The 19,656-nt window shown below is 42.7% G+C and overlaps 2 protein-coding genes and 1 long non-coding RNA gene across 5 annotated transcripts; 2 read left to right on the top strand and 1 right to left on the bottom strand.

Annotated features, from left to right (window-relative positions):
- The first annotated feature begins 607 nt into the window (after positions 1–607).
- LOC136527618 (uncharacterized) lies at positions 608–4,426 on the top strand. Of its 3 annotated transcripts, XR_010776863.1 has the most exons (3): positions 608–1,003; positions 1,378–4,282; positions 4,367–4,426. It is a non-coding gene; the product is annotated as an uncharacterized lncRNA (long non-coding RNA). The 3 variants fall into 3 exon arrangements; XR_010776864.1 differs by having other exon boundaries at positions 3,130–4,426; XR_010776862.1 differs by having other exon boundaries at positions 1,378–4,426.
- A 3,350-nt stretch (positions 4,427–7,776) lies between these two features.
- Positions 7,777–9,943, top strand: LOC136527613 (14 kDa zinc-binding protein-like). The gene is made up of 6 exons (XM_066520400.1): positions 7,777–8,079; positions 8,175–8,234; positions 9,012–9,098; positions 9,169–9,316; positions 9,412–9,529; positions 9,628–9,943. The coding sequence occupies exons 1-6, from the start codon at positions 7,880–7,882 to the stop codon at positions 9,693–9,695; spliced, it is 681 nt and encodes a 226-aa protein (XP_066376497.1). The 5' UTR covers positions 7,777–7,879; the 3' UTR covers positions 9,696–9,943.
- Positions 9,944–16,434: 6,491 nt separating this feature from the next.
- LOC136526403 (phosphoglycerate kinase, cytosolic-like) lies at positions 16,435–18,807 on the bottom strand (the record flags this gene model as incomplete). Its single annotated transcript, XM_066519075.1, has 3 exons — positions 18,304–18,807; positions 16,714–16,785; positions 16,435–16,593 (listed from the first exon to the last, which is right to left on the bottom strand). Coding segments are annotated over exons 1-3 (429 nt in total), but the record flags the coding sequence as incomplete, so codon positions are not given.
- Between the last annotated feature and the right edge of the window lie 849 nt (positions 18,808–19,656).

Here is a 19,656-nt window from a genome sequence, read left to right as displayed (position 1 = left end):
GACGAAAAAAAAACTAATTGCACAGTTTGGTTGGAAATTGCGAGACGAACGTTTTGAGCCTAATTAGTCCATGATTGAACGCTAATTGCCAAATAAAAACGAAAGTGCTACAATAGCCAAATTCCCAAAATTCGCGAACTAAACACAGCCCTAGTGTTGTGGTCATGAGTCATGAGTTATGAACTTTGCAGTTGTTTCATCTCTGAGATGGACACATTTCAATTGCTGATTTTGATTACTCCCTGGAGGGAAAGGATTATAATACATAATGTCATTCTCGCCATGACGCCACCATGCGAGTGATGGACTCTTGAGTCTCTGACCAACACACCCCACTGGAAGTTGTAGCACAGAGCGGCACACGAACCAGACGGTAGACAGCTTGGCACACGGCACGTGAACAGGACGCGTCATAGAGAGGAGCAGAGACGCGGCGCGCGGCGGGCGGCGGGCGGCGGGCGAGCGGAATCGAACCCGACCCAGCGGTTGGCCGGACCCGTCCCGCCTCTCGGCCGCTGCCCCCGCCTTGTCGGAGAAGCTTCACACACCTCTCGAATCTCGATCGATCCCGCGGGCGCCGCCTTGGCGTTTGCCGCCTCACCTTCTTTTCCGCGGCGGCACAAGCCCTAGTGCTCGCGTGGCGATCGGAACCAAATGCGCGCCGGTGGAGCGGCGTCCCCCGAGCCGGCGGCTTCTCCACCGCCTCCCTGCTTAATTTGAGGCCAGGCCGTGACGCCCCACGACCGCGTACGTCTCGCGCTCCCTTCCCTTCCTCGAACCCTAGTCTCGGCGTTCGTCTAACCCCTCGTAATTGTTAATACGGGTGACTGGGTGTGGCGCGTGCCGCCCCCGCCTCCGCGGTTCCTGCATCAGGGTTTGATGACGCCGCGTCCGTGTGGGGGCGCTGGAACTCGAATTTGCTAAGCGGAGCGCCGGTACGGACCGGTGGAGCCTTGATTTGCTCCTCCTCCGGGAGGGCCTTTTCGCGCGCCGTGATCCCAAGGTGAGGCATCCGCGAAATTTAGACGTTTTACCGCTTTGCGAGGAATTTGGGTGCATTCCCCTTTTGTTGCGATAGAAATAGCGTCTCCGCCTGTGCAGTTCTGAGTTCGAAATTTCGAATTGTTTGTTTGCTGTCCGTATGATTTGGCCTGGCGTTACATATGGTGACGATGCATGCGGTTTGTGGTTGTGGGTCATCTGCTTGCTAATCGGTGGTTTATGGGTGAGGACCTCGCGACTAGGGTTATGGACGTGAATTGGGGGTTGCTTACGTGAATATCTTATCTAGGCCCGGTCTGTTTGTAATGTTATACGTGTTTGGGCGTAGTGGCTGAGTGGTGCTTGAATTTGTTACCTTTGTCTCCCATTTTGCAGGTGATGTGCATTTGTGGTTAGTGCAGGAATCCAGCATTAGTTGACATGTAACACATTCAACTATGATATATAGCTGTCCTTTTTTTTTGGGTAGTGGGCACATTTGTGTGCATGTTAGCACATCTAAGTTGTTTTTACAAAAAATGGTAAACCGACCCAATGTTTAAATGCTTCATAGTTGATGCGAAACGTGTAGACATTAAATTGCATGGTTTAGCAATATCTATCTTGCCATAAGTGCCTCCTTTGTTTTCATGGTTATGTAAGTCCCTCATTTAGTTAATTTCATGATTCCCATAAGTGCGGGTGAATAATGGTAAATGTAAAGCCGAAAGCTTACCAGAGATGCAAAGACTGGGAGTTTGATTCGTTAGCATGGCAAACCTATAAGTTGTCTGTATTCTGCCTTCTTGCTCACAACTGGTTTGGGAAACAGTATCAATGACCATGCGCTGTCGAAAATAACCTGGCATTATTTCACCAAATGGAATGCACAGGTGTAGGATTGTCCCCTATTGATCTTGTGTTCATAACCCAAAAAGCTATTCTTGGTTGGTCAGTTTGGAAGATTTTATAAACTAAATGAACTGATACACATATTGTTTTTCTTGTTTGTTATATATCTGTCAATTTATCAGAGTAAAAGAGTATGATCTATGTTCCTTCTATATTATGGTTGTTGTGCCTCTTAGTTGGTTTACCATCAGCCATCACTGCATCAGTTAATGACTTAATGTTATAAACCCACTTTTTGTTTACTTCAGTTAAGTTTAGATTTTGACTGATCGGTTCAGGTGTAACATCATATAGGTTTGTTCAGTTGGTGAAATCTTTGAACCTATTTGCTTAGCATAATAAAATAAACCTCCTAAAATCGACTATATTTACGGTATGATCATCCTTGTATGCTGCAAGTCTGAAAATAAAATTTTTATACTTATCTAGTGGTTCAAAAATGTGGAAAACAAATTATTCTATGTGCTTAAAAAAAATGACCATGTTAGTCCCATGATAAGTTAGAAACACAACCTAAATATCATGCATTGGTGGTTAAAAGGACTTTTTGAATGAACCGGTTAAAAGGACTCTGAGTCACATTGTCTGTATCATGCATTCCATATCTGATCAACTGGTTGATGCTTCATTTCATACCTTTGAATACCTTTTATTTGATAACATAAATAAATATCCTGTATTGTTAGTTTGAAAAGGACCTTGATTCACATTGATCAACAGCTTGACAATTCATTTCATTCCTTTGGATACTATCTCCATCCAAAAATATAATGGATTCTGGCTATGCACACAGACAAGTACTTGTCTAGGTACATAGCCATAATACCTTATATTTCAAGACGGAGGCCGTACTTTTTATTTTATAATCTAAATATCCTGTATTGGTAGTTTGAAAAGGACCTCGAATTGCATGCACTCCATATCCAAAAAAAAACTTTTTGACATTTCAATATATTCCTCTGGATACCTTTTATTTGATATAGCTCTTGGTGGTCTTTGTGTTGAAATCTTGTATGACCTATGGCTGCCTGCTGCTTACAAGTCCTAAATCATAGATGATGTAAAAAAAACCAGAAGTTATACTCCTATCCCCTTCCTGTGCAGTGCAACCACTTATATTACACATTTGGTTAATGTTATTCTTATTAGTTGTTACTGTTGCATCACCTATTTCTAATTTTCTGCATTATTGAGAATTTGTGCATGTGTAGATTTCCTTATTTTAGCTGAAAACAGGGGCTATAACATTTACAGAAGTTGCTCAATGAAAAGGATTTCGATGTCATGGATCTCAGTCTGATCATCTAACTGCTTTTCTACTGTAGACTGGTTTAGCTCGTTCATTGCTCCTTGTTTTCCTCATGAACTCTCTTTCTCTAGACAATCCTGACTGACAAGGATCCACTGTAATCTGATTGAGTAAATAGTTAATTGTGTGAAGAAACACTGATTGAGTGATGAGCCTTAAGCATGAAACTGGATTTTTTCCATGCTAGCTGTTTTTTTTTTGTAATTTTATATCATAATTTCCTGGTGGTTACTAGACATTTCTCAAGGTGGAAGTGTTTTTAAGAAAATTCCTTTTGCTATGGGTCCTTCCCTTCTGGACTTCTGGTTATGGGTATGGGTAATGGAATTCGACTGCTTTAGATCTTGATCTGGAGTCCAATGTGCATTGATGAGCCCTTCTCTACTTCTAGGCCTTTTTGGCGTTGCATGCATGAACAAGCAATAGCACACTCAAGTCATTCAGAACTATCACAAATGTCTGTTTTCTGATAGATTTGGACTCTAATTATCTCCTTGTGTGTGCTGTAAATCCTGCCAAAATATTATCTCTCATCTTACCCTTTTTTTTCGGGGAAGAGGTTGGAACTCTGTCAATTGATTAGGAAGGAAAAGAGATTTGTACAACACTCAAGCCAAGTCTAGAGGAGTCAAAAAAAGTATTACAGAAATATCTTTTTGATCATGAAGTCTTCCACATGAATACATGAATGCAATCCTGGTGAACTGACATGTTTGTATGCCATCAAATACCTGTTCACAATATGCTACTATATGAGAAGTTATCTGTTATCGTAAGTATTCCAGGGTTTTTTTTTTTCTCATCTGCATTTTAATTTATTAGGATAGAGGAGTATCAAACCCTTGTTAGCTAGGAAAGTTGCTAAAACCAGTTTCTCATGGAGGTATTTACAAATTGGTGACCCCTGGTTTGAAGCACTGGTGGGTTGTCCTCAACCGGAGGAGGCACCAACCAATCTATTTGAATTATTTGATTTTGATGCTCAGAGCTTTGCTGAACTACATATTATTATCATTGCCAATAATGCATGGTGTTTATATCTTCGTTCAGCGGGGACAACAGCTGTACATGACTATACAGGTGAGCTTTGTTTGAGTATACCAACAGCCTCACCTGTACATGAGTATCTTCCAGGTGTATTCTGAAACTGTGAATATCTTCCAGGTGTATTCTTCTAAACAATCCAACAGCCTCACCTGTACATGAGTATACCAAATTAAGTAAGCACAGATCTATTCACAGTTTCAAACTAACAAGCCTTTTTGTTTGACAAGAACAATGAGTAATTGAACTTGCCTTGTTAAACATAAATGGAATACCCTTCTCCTTTTCCCAAGCTTTAATTTTAGCAGTCAAGTTCTCCACAAGAGCTGTAAAATGAAATAAGACTTAAGATCAAGTTGAAAATTTACAGACTATACTAGTAGATGAATGAGCAGCAAGCAACAACAGCAAATAACTGAAAATAATGAAACTGCACTGTTAAAAACGGGCCAAAACTATAACGTAAATTTGACTTGAAATAGGGGAACATGTGAATCACTAATAGAGGTGTGTTAACACATGTTTCCAAAAGAGATCACTTGAATGAATTAGTCCTTTTCTTTTTGTGAGAATGGCATGGAGGTGGTGAATAGACAAGTTGCTCAGACAACACAGATCACACACAAAAAAATTATAACTCATGGTAACCACTGCAGAAGAATATTTTGTAAATTGGTTTTTCCTATTTTATAGTCGTGTGCGTTGTTTTGTTATAAAATATAGGGCCTGTTCGTAGGTACGTGACTTTGGTGGTGCAGCCACAGCTTGCAACGCAGTCAGAAGAAGTTGAAGTGAACAGCCCATAGTCAATACATAGTCTGAACTCTGAAGCCTTAAGTTGCTGTATCTATTATCCAAACAACCCCAAATTAATGATAATCATATAGGATACTGCAGCCTTCTGGAATGTTCTACGATAACTATTCAATATGTAGGGGGGTATTTAAGCTCTTAGATATTTTTCAGTAGAAGTATGAACAAGTATACAGCTTACAATTTTTCAGTAGAGGAATTCCTGAAAACTGCCATGTGACTCTCAAATTATGCTGTCGTACTTACAATTGTTCTTTAAGACTGAAAAACGGGGTAAGAATATGAAGATGTTGTGCAGTGATCTGAATTATGCATGTTCTCACCTTAAGAAAGGAGAAGGTGTAGCATCGTGATCTATAATGGCTATCGAACTCTGGAATGTCTTTTCACAAACAAAATTTACCTTAAGATATGATTAGGCCTGGCCTAGCATTGTAATCTGGGAATTGCTGTCGAACTTTAGTTTGGTCTTTTTTTTTTAATTCAATAGCCTGACATGTGTTTCTTTGTTATTGTAAACTAGTTGCAACTTTCCTAGCAAAAAAGATACTGCAGGACATATATATGGTGCAATATAAGACTGATCACAGCGTTCTGATATTGAAACTAGCGCAAGATATATATATATATATATATATTTGTTTGATTCAGTATCAATGAACGAAGATGCTTCTGAGTAGCGTCTTCCTTCAGCAATCAGCATTGCTCTTTACAGTGGCACTCCTTGACATTTGATCTTCCTCCAAGGCTCCAACCTTCTCTCTCCTGCTTCAAGCACCTTTTACGGTAGCCTAATGACTCGAGACGAGAATGGGAGCGTGGTGATTAGTTAATCACTGGCATAGCTGCATTGTGTATTTGTTTTTTTCTTGACGTGAAAGGAGTATGTAGATTTTTTGGCAAAATTCTTCAAATGCTATCGGACATTCGGTTCACTTCTATGCCTTTTAAAAAAACGTTTTTCTTCAATTTTTTCTCTCCTCATCACCGTCGTCCACAGGGAAGCTAAAGACCACCGCCCTGTTCGTTTGGACTTTGGTTTATAAGCTGTATTTTTTCAATCAACAAATAATATTTTTCTCTCACATCAAATCAGCGAACAGTACTTTTAGCCATAGCTTATCAACTAAACATGCCCAAACTAAAGATGGCAACGGGGACCCGATCCCCGATTCCCCACGGGGAATTCCCCTATTAGGGGACGGGGATGGAGTCAAATATGTCCCCACGGGGATCTAAACGGGGAGAAAACGTCCCCCGTCGGGTTTGGCGGGGACGGGTCTGGGGGAGCATTCCCCGTCCCCGATACCCGCATCCCCGCCCTGTTTATATACAGGCTTTGCTCTCTTTCCTGATGGCCCAACCAGCCCACGAAGGCCCAATGTCTTCTGAGTATATATAACAGCAATAACCCTAGTTCTACACCTTTGTGATGATTAATATCATGCTTCTTGCTATTTAGCTATTTTTGGATTGTGATTCGTGGTGTACTCTAATATTGTGTCGATGAACTCATGTGAATGATGATGAATTAACCTGAATGGTGATGAACAAATGCGGGGACGGGGATCCCCGACGGGGATTTTTCCCCTCGCGGGGGCGGGGATGGGGGAGAAATCGTCCCCGTGAGCTTTGGCGGGGACGGGGACGGGGATTTTTTCTCCCCGCGGGGATGGGGATGGGGAGGCAACCTCCGACGGGGAATTCCCCGTTGCCATCTTTAGCCCAAACAAACAGGGCGCACGTTCCCGGTGGACGCTAAATACCACGTTCCCTCCGCGCCGGCGCAGGACAGGACGGCGTGCGCAACACGTAGCGGGCGGCGTTGCGGCGACGGTAGGGATGGCGATGGGCACTGCATGATCCTATGCACACGGGTTTTTGGGTGGGCGATGGGTCTACCACCGCACGCGTGCGACCCCAGGGCGATGGATGCCGCGTGGACGTGGACTCCATCGCACGGCCGCTGTACATGACTCGAGACCGGAGACAAATCGATAGATGGCTCGGCACCAAATCGGCTCGGCTCCCTCTGCCGCCAATCCATCACCTGTACCCGCGGCCTGCGCCGCCTACGACCTGGCCGTCGCTTCTGTCTCTCCGGCTCTCGCCATCCGCATCTACCGAGCCCGGCTCCGCTTTTGACATCACGTCGCCGTCGCCTGAGCCTTGTCCCTGGGCTCCTCCTGTACCTCCGCCTATTTACCGTTGCCTGAGTCTCTTCCCGGCCGCCCTCGCCGTCTGCCATGGCCGGCGCGACCAATTCCTATGGAAGTGGTGGCGGCGGCATGCAAGCATGCAATAGCCCGCTCTGGTCTTGGCGTCGTCTCGTGAGAAAACAAGACTCCAAGCAGCGGAGCCGATTTAGAGCCAAGCCATCGATCGATTTGTCTCCGGTGTACAGCTGCCGTGCGTTGGAGTCCACGTCTACGCGGCACCCATCGGCCAGGGGGTCGCACGCCGCGGCGGTAGCCCCATCGCCCACCCAATTTTTTTCCAAGTGGAATGGCCACGGTGCGCAGCAAGCCACCAAGGTGTAGGGCTGCGGACGGCGGATCAGAATGCCGGGGCGGCGTGCGGCCAGGATATTCCAGTCTTTCAGCTCATGCGCGCATTAATATTAATATATAAGCCTTATTTTTTTAGAAAAAATAATAAGCCTTATTAAAGAGGAAACGGTCAGTGGGCTTAAAAATGATTTGGGCTTTTGGGCTCATATTATTGGGCTAGTAACAAAATTCGGGACATCTCGATTCTCCATAGATCTCAGCGGACAGGGAGCTCCATCTGGACCGTGAAACATTCCATCGGACGGCTATCATGAATGTCTCGTGGGCTCGCTCACTGGCTCAGCACGGGACCGCGGCACTTGCGGGCCTGCGGCAGCCGCAGCCGCATCCCCCCGCTGCCCCGCACGGCCGCGGCAGCAGCACTGCACTCTCCACCCACCGACCATCGCCTCCCATGGCGACCAGGGCGGCGACAGCCACGCTCACGGCGGCCACGTCCTCTCTCCTCAGGCAAGCTCTTCGATTCTGCTCCCCCACAATAGTTTCGAGCAGCAATCGCATTCAATCCCGTCCGATCCAACTCGTCTTTCCCTTCCTTGTTACAGGCGCTCTGCCTCGATGCGGCCGCTGGGTTTCCGGTTCCCCCACCGCGTGCCTCCCCAAAGGTGGAAAACTGTGCTTACGTTTATTGTAAATTTGTTTTGGATTTAGGGCTATTCGTGTTGGCGAGGCTCGGCTTTTGTTTTTGTGTGTTTCTTTGGATTTGAGTGGTTGCGATCTGGTCTACTATCTTCTGCATTTACCTGCTTGCTGATGGTATCCTAGTGGTTAGTACAATTCCTCTCACTGCTTGGTTGCTAACAAAAGCTATGCTTGGTTGTACAATAATTTATAGGACAACCGTGGTTAGAGTTGTTCATTGGATGTCAGTTGAAACACTTGACTGAGCCGAGAGAAACTCCTCCTTGCTTAGACATGGACACTGCAAGGTGAATATTAAGGCACAAGGAAAGCATTCCTGACATAAGCTTTTGTGTTAGGACAACATCCAGGTTCACTAGAATTAGAAATCAATATAAGTTTAAGTTGAGAACTTGTGATTCATTTCTTCATTACATGACAAGTACCCCAAGTGATAGTTCAGTCAATTGATAGTCAATAGCAGGGAGGAAGGACTCATAACCTTTGTTACCCCTTCCAGATCTTCTGCAAAATGGTCACTGTGGCCTCCAAGTTTGTTATAGTGGTCATAAAAACTTGTGTCTGCAAATTGATTGAATTCAATTCAACCAGATCGGGCTACTTTCAGTTGCTAATTATCTTGAGCTTCTACTAACTTCAGGTCCTTTGAATTTGTAGAGTCATCTCTTTTAGCCCTTTACACACTTATGGTCCTTTAATGCTCTAAAGTTGATTTCTGATACATTTCCCTGCTGCTTTAGATTTGTGCGCCATATTGCTTCATCAACAAATGAGGAAGCTGCTGCCAAAGCAGCCGCCGCCACTACTGATACCGGAGGACCAACCATGTAGACCTCATACACTTGCTTGTACTCTGTTTTGTGGCACTGAATATTCACTTATGTTTAATTTGCTCAGTTTCGACAAGATCATTGCAAAGGAAATTCCTTCAAGCATCGTATATGAAGATGAAAATGTGCTGGCATTTAGAGATATTAATCCACAAGCCCCTGTGCACGTTCTAGTCATCCCAAAAGTGAGAGATGGGCTGACTGGATTAAACAAGGTATGTAGTGTAGTTCATATTATGTGCGCAAAAGGAGGTCAGCCTGTAAAACATTTTACCATGACTTTTATGACATTGTTACATGTTCTTATTAGGCTGAGCCAAGGCATACTGAAATTCTGGGCCAGCTTCTTTACGCAGCAAAAGTAGTAGCAGAAAAGGAAGGTGCAGCAAATGGGTACCGTGTTGTCATAAACAATGGAGCTGAAGGATGTAAGGAGCTCAGGCGCAACCTTCATCCCACATTTTTTTTCCGTTCTCTCCAAATGTTTCATTTTTATGCTAATGGTGTGTCATTTATCAATCCATAGGTCAATCTGTCTATCATCTGCACTTGCATGTACTCGGTGGAAGGCAGATGAAGTGGCCCCCTGGTTAAATTACGAAGGGGGACATGTTTGATTTCTTTTGTGTCGATCATACCCTCTTTGTGAGTTTGCTGCTTGTCTTGACTGTTGTTCCAAAAAGAGAAAGAGTGATGATGTACTAGTATCTACCCCTGTGATGGCCTCTTTTGAGCACTCATCTCTGGAATTACTGAGCTTTTGCAGCATTTTTGCTAAGGAAATACTATTGCAGCAGATTCTTTGAGAATATTAAACAGGTTCTAGAATTATCCTGGCAAACAATCGGCCGTACATATTTCAAATGCCCTTTCCGTGAACGTATGTTTTTACCCACGGGGCACATCTTCAAGATTGTTGAACCATCCAAGCGCTGGGTATGATTGTTAACTCTTTTTATGGTGGAATCCAGATGAAAGCAGCTGGGTCAAAAATCCAAATGGACTTCCTTCTGTTCCATTTTACATAACTAGATAGACTACTAAGTGATATCATTTGTTGCACATGTACACACATTCAGAGCAACAAATTTCACCTGAGCCAGGTGAAATTTTACAAGAAGTATAGGCGGTATGCCCTGGTAATTGATCCCTAGGTTTTACTGTGCTAGAAAACTGATAAAGCGAGAGAAATTATGCAGTAACACACTTCTCTGATATATACATGATGGAATAATGATTGATAGGAAATACAACAACTCCGAATCCTGCAAGAATAATGATCGATGGCCATAATTCTGTTCGGTGCTTATAATAAGCAAAACCAAAGTGTTATCAGGTTGTTCGGCTATCATAATCACTCTAATGGAATCATTGCATGCTAAAAACCAAATTTTCAAGTCAAGCACAGCTCATTTCTGGTGTCAAGGTGCATCTTCTCTGCCCATCCCACATCCCCCATCAGCAACTTGGCACGCTGGATGCTAACCTTCACCCAGTACACGCTCGACTGGAAGAGAAAAGACAATTGCTGAAAGATTGAATCCGTTCTGGTAGAGAAAAGGTGATTGTTGAAAGATTGAATCCGTCGTTGGAAGGTTGAATTCTTTAGAGGAGGAAAGAGACGTTGCTGGCAATCAGAACAGGTTGGTTAGCTGCATTGCATTGAGAGGTCGCAAGAATCAGATGGCGCCGAGCTGCCCATGCCAGGACACAGCCTGCTGGGCTACCAACGCAAGGACAGGCTACACAACAGAGACGCATGCGAATACGTGCAGACGCAGTGAGCACGACAGCGTCGTCTGGGGCAACCAAAGCGGCAGCGTCACGAGGAGGGGTTGGCTGGGTGGGCGCACGAGGGACCACGCATGTAGTAATGTAGTGCTCTGCTTAACAACAGCCTCCAATGCATTGCGACCTCCGTCCGTGCACGGCTCGCGCAGTCGAGCTCTGATTTCGTCCCCTTTGCCTTCGCACACGCCAAAACTGCAGCTGCATGCATGCTCTCCTCAGTCCTCTTCTGCTCGTTTGGGCGTCTCCCAAATCCGGGTGGGGAAGGAAGAACACATTGCTGGTGTGAGAGGTTGAAGCTGCCAGCATGATCTGGCTGCTCAAACGCCGGCCGGCCGGCCGGCGTCTCAAGTAGCGCTCGATCGGTGACGCTTCACCAGATCATGTTGCAGCTTCACTCTCTCCCAACCAGTAAAGGGCGGCAAAGCATCGCGGAGGCCCCCGACAGATGAGTTCCTTCGCCGGTATGTGCTTGTTTCATCTTTATTAAACCAAGCGTCATGCATGTCTCACAGGAGTAGGATTCGTGTATACTTCGTGGTTTGTCAAAAAAAAAAAGAGTCTCTGAACTAGCAAAATTTTTTTGAGGGGTCAGTAGGGGAAAAGCCCCACCACCTATTTTTTTTGTATTCATTAAGGGTAATAAAACAATACAGCTGCACAAGTGGTACAAAAAAAGTTACAGTTACAACAGAGCTTGCGAATCTCAAGAAAAAACAGAAAGAAAAATGCTAAGTGATACTCTCTAACCATAGACATAGCGAGCCTGCAAGGCTGGGTTTGGCCTTGATGCAAATCAAGCCACCAGTCTCTGAACTAGCAATTGGTGTTAATATTCTGGAATTAGGTAGTTGCTGGTTTCTCAGCAAGGCATTGGGATAAGCTGACAATGCAGGCTTTAGAATGCATACTATTACTCATTCTTTTTTTTTTTTCATCTCTTCTTACTAAAGAAAGCCTATTGCTTAACCACAAGCAGAGATTAAAAGGGGGAGACAAGTCAATTATTCAGTTTTTCAAACCAATAATTGTTTTTTCTTTGAGTCATGAGTTATTGCTTTGTATATTTGTATAGATTCAGTTAGTAGCTAGGCTTCTATCCACCTTTAATACATCTCAGTCGGTGCATTTTTAGATATGATGTCATAGTAGAATAAATTCCAATTTTATCTTGATTTGATTACCACTGTATTTTGTTTAATTCTTTTCTCTCAAGAAGATTACTGTTTCTACTAGTTATTGGTAATTTGTCTTAATTATAATGAAGTATATATTGGGTGTTTGGTCTACGGCCACACCTCGCCACGCTGCAGAGTGGTGAGACACTCGTCTGCGCTTCTGTTTGGTTGGCGAGTGAAACAAGGTGGCCACAATATCATAGACAAGCAAATCCCGCCACAACCTGCCGCACTCCCGTGGCGGACAGTGGCGGGTATCTAAAACAGCCCCATATGCACCAAATATATGACTTACAATTAAATCATGAAAAGTAGGACTAACAAGTATTTCTTCCATCCCAAATTGTAAGTCGTTTGACTTTTTTGACACCAAGTTTGATCACTCGTCTTATTCAAAAATTTGTGCAAAATATCACTTCTTTTGTCGTGGCATATTTTGTTAATACAAGTTCTTCAAGAATGACTTAAATATGACCATATTTGCACAAATTTTTTGAATAAGACGAGTGATCAAACTTGAGGTAAAAAAAGCCAAACGACTTATAATTTGGGATGGAGGAAGTACATCAAGAAAGCCTTGACACCCCTCTTGGAGTTCACAAGCTCATTTCCAACGTGGTATCTAGAGCCAGGCTCTAGTATTAATTAGGGTTTGGGTTGCCGTTCATGCGGTGCCACAAACGTCGTCATCGTCGGGCCGCGGCTCTTCCTGCCGTCGCCCATGCGCACGAGTGGCACAACACTGCCATTGCCCACACGACCGTCAGCTCGTTGGCTCTCACGCTGTGCACCACTTGGTTGTCAATCACTGCCAACTCGAGCATAACCCATGCGGCTCCTCCTACCACTGCCCACCTGACACTCCTCTCTGTGTTTCCCGCACGGCTCCTCTTGCTGCTGCACCGCCTAGCCCTCCTTTCCGCACGACCCGCATGGCTCTTCGTGCCGTATCGCCACCCGCCCTCTTCAATGGCATCCTCTTCGAAGAGTGGCAGTACCAGTGGACTTCACTATGATTACTAGCTATGACAAAGATGGCCATGCAGAGACTTATTCTTCCAGCAATTAAAGAAGAAGGCTCACTCTTGCTTAGGTGGTCATTCCTCACAGGGTCCTAGCAATGCCTCTATTGGAGGACCTTAGAGTATCTTGGATAGTTCTGAGACACAAGAGATACTCATGTTGCTCCGTCGCCTTGCAACTTCTGCACCTACCAGGGTTGCTAGTTCTGTTACTGTAGACTTTGAACTTTCAGCTTCTATTGGTACTTCTTAGTCTTCCACTAAGGCACCACCATCCACTTCAGGTACTACACCAAGGATTCTTGACTCTAGTAGATCTATTGTCCTTCTCTTTCCATGTTCCTAGTGTTTCTTATGTTCTCAATCTGATGGTGCAGGTAATCTCCACTACTCAACACAATGATTATGGTTGCGTGTTATTCTTGACTCCAACTCAATGTTTAGGATCTCAACACACGAGTTTTGGTTGGTACTGGCCGTCTGGTCCCCATCGGTATGATTCTCAGCGTTTTTAGAAGCACAACTAGCTTCATCCTCTTCGTACTAGCATTGCTAGTATTTTGAGCTCTGCTTCTGCTATGCTAGTCTCATCTTTTTTGTTAGTGGCATTATTGATTAGGGCCTTTATGTGGTCTACATCTACCTACATTAGTTCTTCGTGGCTTATTAGGAACTTTCTTTGGTGATGTATACTTCATACCAGTGTCAGGGCTATATGCCAAACAAATGGCTCTAGCTTCCATATGATTCTAGTGTGTCAGTATTGAAAATCCCTTTGATCTTAGTCATTTTGATGTATGGGGTTTGACACCCTTTATTTGGAAAGGGGGTCATCTATACTATATCATATTTATGGATGATTTCTCCTGGTTCGCCTCGGTTTACTTCATGAAACACCATAGTGAGGCTTTATCCATCTCTAAGACTTTTGACAAGATGATATGTACTCATCCTGGCACTTCTATTCATTTTTTCATGCTGACTCTACTGGGGAAGCATCTTTCAGGTGCTCTACAACAATTCCTATCTGAGCAGGTTAACACTTGATAGAACTTAGATAAATCCGCAAGCACACATGTGTCAACGTAGTTTCATCGCTTAGAAGACTAAGTTGAAAGTAGTTTCTCGTCGAGTGCAACGGCTAAGTTGCATGCTATGGCTCTTGCGACCACAGAGGTATGATAGTTACTTGAGCATTTTGGTGTTTCATCTTTTGTCCCAACTCCTCTGTTATTTAACAGTACCGGTGCTATTAGTGTTACTTGAGATCCGGTGAACAATGAGCTCACCAAGCATATTGGTGACGATGCCTCGTACACTCGGGCACAAGTGTAGGATAATGTTATCACTTTTTGCTATGTTCGTTCGAAGCTTCATTTGGCTTACTTCTTTACCGAGGCACAAGCGAGATCTCGTCACCAATGTTATCATCCAAACTTAGGTATTTGATGTACATACTTCATTGTATAAGGGCTTTCTTGCATATATGTACCCAATATACTTTTGGCCTTTGCACCTCCTGGAATACACAAGCTCATTTCCAACAATCATTATCATCAAACCCAAATTAGGAGCTAGATGTTTTCACTACCAAATTGTGATGGATGATGGAGTAGCACATAAGCCATTTCTCATAATAGCATAGTACATTTTTGTTGTCCAATAATGACAGTTTACATGACGAAAGTCTAACCAAGCCGGCAAAGCACCTCAGGGCTGAGATGATCAAGTTCTGGGTTGAAATGAAATGGTGGCCGACACAGGACGTTTTGCAACACGAGGCACGCTGAAGTCATCAAGAGTTAGGCTATGGTGATCTGTTCTCACAAGGGTCTTAAAGCAACGACCCAACACGGTATGATGATAGATGAGTACAAATCTGTCGCCAAGAAATTCGTGAAGGACCAAACTTTTAGAAAAGTATGCTGATAATGCTTTTTCATTAAGAATAAAAAAGAGTTCCAAACAATGCACGCAACCCCTAATGAAAGAAGAAAGAAACACTACTTAAGAAACGTCATCACAGCTCCTCTAACCACTCCACACCAAAGTTATTTGTGTCTATATGACATATCCATTCCCTAGTATTCATTTTTCAGGATTTTAAAATGAATATTTAGAACCATAAACGACTTCAAATGAAAAAGTCATCAACTACAAAATCGTAGTTCTTATCAAGATCTACAACTTCGGTTTTAGTTGTTTTGCCATCGAGGTCGTTTGACAAATTTGAATTTCAAAACATGAGGACTTGAGCCATAATTTTAGGACCTCAAATGATTTTAAATGAAAAGTCATCAACTACAAAGTTGTAGTTCTCATCCAGATCTACAACTTTGGTATTGATCGATTTCCATCCGAGGTTGTTTCAAAAAACTGAATTTCAAAATGTTTGAACTTCAAATACAAATTTGAGACCATAAATAATCGCTAATGAAAAAGTAGTCATACAAAGTTGTAGATCGCTAATCATTTTTCCATTTGAGGTCGTTTGTACAATTTGAAAAAATTGAATTTCAAAATATAAGAACTTTAAAGAGAATTCTGGGACCGTAAGTGATTTCGAATGAAAAAGTAATCAACTGGATCTACAACTATGATATAAAGTTTGTTTTCATCCACTACAAAGTTGCACATGCACCTTCTTGACGTAGTTCATGACTACGTAGTCCATCGAAAGTCCAGAAACGACCAAGTAAAGCCAACCAAACAAAGAAAGGACACTTATTCGGTGCTCTGTTTTTTTCAGAGGTTCTTTGCACCTGAAATGCCAGCTATTGCCCGATGAAGAATGCCCTGTAGGCTAAGGTAGAGGAGTAACGACCATGACCAAACAAAGGTACTGTAAAAGGGTTTTAGATATACAGCAGAATACATAACACATCCATGGCATATCTGTTTTCCTTGCCTTCCTGCACCTTTGTGTTCGCACCAGCACCACCAGTCAAATGTGTTCGATATACTTGTCTTCCGCCCTGCTCTCGCCAGTAACAAACGAGCCATCTTCACCACTCCAATCAAAGACGCCTGGGAGGCCCTTGCCTTCCTGCACCTTCGTGCTCGCACGACGACCACCATCACTCGAAATGTGGTGGATCACCTTCTTGTCTTCACTAGTGATCTCATAAGCAAAGACACCTGCTGGGAGGGTCCTGCGGCTCGTGCCTACTGGCAGCTCCGAGCTCACACCATCATCAGTTGAAATATGGTGGCTGGTCTTGTCGGCAGCCCGTTCTTGGTACCACTAACCGTGGTATAACCATCATTGATGTCAAAAGCAAAGACACCTGGGAGGCCCTCGCCTTCCAGCAGGGCTCCTCCGTGTGCAAAGGCATCGTTTACATAAATATCAGAAATTGAAGCCAGCTTCTTGGCAAATTCAGGGTTGTTCTTCTCTTCCTCCTCGTAGAACCTAGCAGTTTCTAAGAGCAGAACACCTCCATCTGGTAAACAAGCAGCCAACTGTTCGATGTCCTCATCAATGCAGTCCTTGGCCATAAACACCTTTTATATCAATGGATATAACATATAAGCAAAATGTAGGGGATATAAGATGAGTTATAATTGCAAATTTTAATGTTATGTAAAAGAATAAACATGAGTTATCTTTTCAAAACACAACACTTCAAGGAGCTCAGACAAGCGCGGGACAAGAGGCTTCAAACTGAACTTGGGAGTGACACCTTTTGGACGCCCCTGATGAGAGCACAACAGTGATTGCTTAGAAATAGAATACATAAAGTGAAAAAAAATTAAGCAGTTCAGTTCAGCCTAAAAATCAATAGGGATGAACAAACGTTTCTCCCCTTTTAATGTATTTTTATCTGCTGTACTTTTTAGTTTGTAAGGGATATGTTTATTGTCGATTGACGTAAATGTTGAAAATCACATCAGGTTGCTAATTGGTGCCAGCCCCCAATAGAGAGATAGAGAGATGACCTTTGAATTTTGGTGACTCAAGACAGTTACTGAACAATTATTACAGCAATTACATGATTAATCAAGTGGGATATCTCCAGTTAAAACACCATGCACTATATGAACCCAATTTCCATTTTTTTTGTTTAAGTGAAACCATCACCCTGATTATTATTACTGTGAAAAGACTAAGATATACAGTACAGAGTAAATTTTAATTAATTGGCTTTTCACTAATAGAGCTGACAGATTTGCCATGTAAATAGAGTTCACTAGCCCACACACACACAAAAAAAAAGAGTTCACTATAAGGCCGTGCTTCTCCTACCTGAATAACTGTGATCCATAATTAGGCATATTTGCTTTAGCTTCAAGCGGCTGCCACTGCTGCTGCTGCTGCTGCGGCTGCAGCTCCTCCACTGAATTGTACTGTATCTTTGAGCTACGTGCAGCCGCAGGCGCAGCCGCTGCGCTGCAAAACTGCAGCAAACAGAGCCACTATGCATAGAACTGTACCGTTCCTACCAATCGCCCAATGTAGCAACAAATTTCATGCGCTCGACTGCTCGAGCACAAATCCACAAATCCAATATAGCGGTTCGGTTGGAGAATGATTTCACGGTTGGGTATTTTCGTTTTTCTTCTCCTTTCATTTTTTCTTTGTTTTTTATTTTCTCATATGTAACCTGTTTCTTTTTCTTCCATATATTATGAACAAATTTTTCAGGTTAAAAAGTTTTTTTATGAAATAAATTATGTAAAAAATGTGTTGAAGAAGTTGCGTATATTTTTTATGTGTACAAATTTTTTGTGTACAAATTATGTGATTTGTATAGTTTATTACTAGAAGATATGCGTTCAGCAAAGGATTCTCCACCTGTTTCTTCAAAAAAAAATTATGATAAATTTGTTTGTTTATAATTATGAATTAAAGTTAGGTCATAAAAGTAATGTAGAAAAGTAGTCATAACAAATTATTTATAAAGTTATGTCAAAACATATATTTATGATTACAAGTAATGTTCCTAAAATATTATGTATAAAAGTTATGATTATAACGTTACAACTTTCTAAAAATAAAACAGTTATAAAAGCATTTTTTCTCGAGAAAAGAAAAGTCACGAGATTGTCTGATCATTCGCTGAGCCGTTCGGTGGTTTCTTATGCAGCGAAGATTCGTTGATTAGTGGAGCCGTTCGGTGGTTTCTTATGCAGCGAAGATTCGCTCATTAGTGGAGCCGGTACAAATCGGACCAAAGTAACCTCTCAGAGACAGAGCAAGAAACCTCTGCTCACCGGATGGCTGGCCAGGATCACCTTGGCGCCTTTCTCCGTCAAGAACTTGATGGTAGGGACAGAGGCACGGATGCGGGTGTCGTCGGTGATGTTCTGGTCGTCGTCCAGCGGCACATTGATGAGGTCGGCGCGGAGGAACACTTTCTTCCCCTTCAGATCCGCCTCCGTCAGGTTGCCAACGCTCTTCTGGGTCGCCATTCTCTCTTAAAACCTGCACCAGATCCGATTCAGAAGTCATGGCAACGACGATCGTCGGCCTGTCAGTTTAATCGTAAGTGATCGAGACAAGGAGAAGCTAGGAAGCCTACCGCCCGGGAAAAGGTTGATGGGACGATACTTGGGGACTGGTGATTGTTGTTCCGGCTGATTGGTTTTAGAAAAAAATACTGTTCCGACTGATGGTTGTGAGAGAAAAATACTCAGCCTGTTCGGGAGACCGTAAATGATCGTGGATTATTTACTGCTGACTGGTTTGGTGTGAGAGAAAAACACTGTTCTCAGCTCAAACTTTATGATCGTTTACGAGCAAGCGAACAGGCTTATGCCTAAAAACACGGTTCGCATGAACAGTAAAAGTGTGACGGCGCTAGCCAGCCCAGTCCCAGCCGGCCAGCCAGCCGAACGCAGCAGACGAAACATGGCACGGCTCCATCCACACGGTGCTGATTAAAAAAGTGCATCCCACCATACGATCTAATCATTGTTAGATATTTATGTAAATTAGACACACTTTAATCCATATAAAATTAGCAGGATACTCCCTCTATTCCAAATTATAAGACGTTTGTTTTTTTTCCATATATATATATATATATATATAACTTTTACTATGCATTTAGATATATATTATGTTTAGATATGTACTAAAAATATATCTAGAAATACCAAAATATCGTATAATTTAAAATAGAGAGGGTATTTATGATGATTATGTGTGTATATGGTTTACTAGCAATCGCTGCATACATGCTAATTATAATGATCATATGAATATGAACACAGATAAAGACTAAGAATGTACCCTGCAGCAGGATGAATCTAGGATTTTAGATAGATTTTAGTTTCTTTCTTAACGTAATGACACTCAGATTACCGAGGAAGATTTTCTATGATTCATGATAAAAATCAGAACACATCTTTCTTGGAAAGTCAAAACATTAAGTTTCACCAAGTTTATATAATAAAATAATATTTATGATCTCAAGTAGCATCATTAGATTCTTCATTAATTATATTTTCATAGCATAAATATTTGATGTCATAAATCTTTGTAATTTTTGACTTTTCAATAGAGTTAAAATGACCTATAATTTGGAATAGAGGGAGTACACAGCACAGCATGACGGGATGAGT

The sequence above is a fragment of the Miscanthus floridulus genome, chromosome 19 (genome assembly GCF_019320115.1).
Source record: "Miscanthus floridulus cultivar M001 chromosome 19, ASM1932011v1, whole genome shotgun sequence".
NCBI classification, from domain to species: domain Eukaryota; kingdom Viridiplantae; phylum Streptophyta; class Magnoliopsida; order Poales; family Poaceae; genus Miscanthus; species Miscanthus floridulus.
This window is presented reverse-complemented; position numbering and strand designations above follow the sequence as displayed.

Excerpts from the sequence above, each read along its gene's own strand:
- LOC136527613 (XM_066520400.1), top strand. The coding sequence starts at position 7,880 with ATGAATGTCTCGTGGGCTCGCTCACTGGCTCAGCACGGGACCGCGGCA. Across the intron at positions 8,080-8,174 it reads GCCACGTCCTCTCTCCTCAG|GCGCTCTGCCTCGATGCGGC; the intron begins GCAAGCTCTTCG and ends TCCTTGTTACAG. Across the intron at positions 9,317-9,411 it reads GGCTGACTGGATTAAACAAG|GCTGAGCCAAGGCATACTGA; the intron begins GTATGTAGTGTA and ends TGTTCTTATTAG.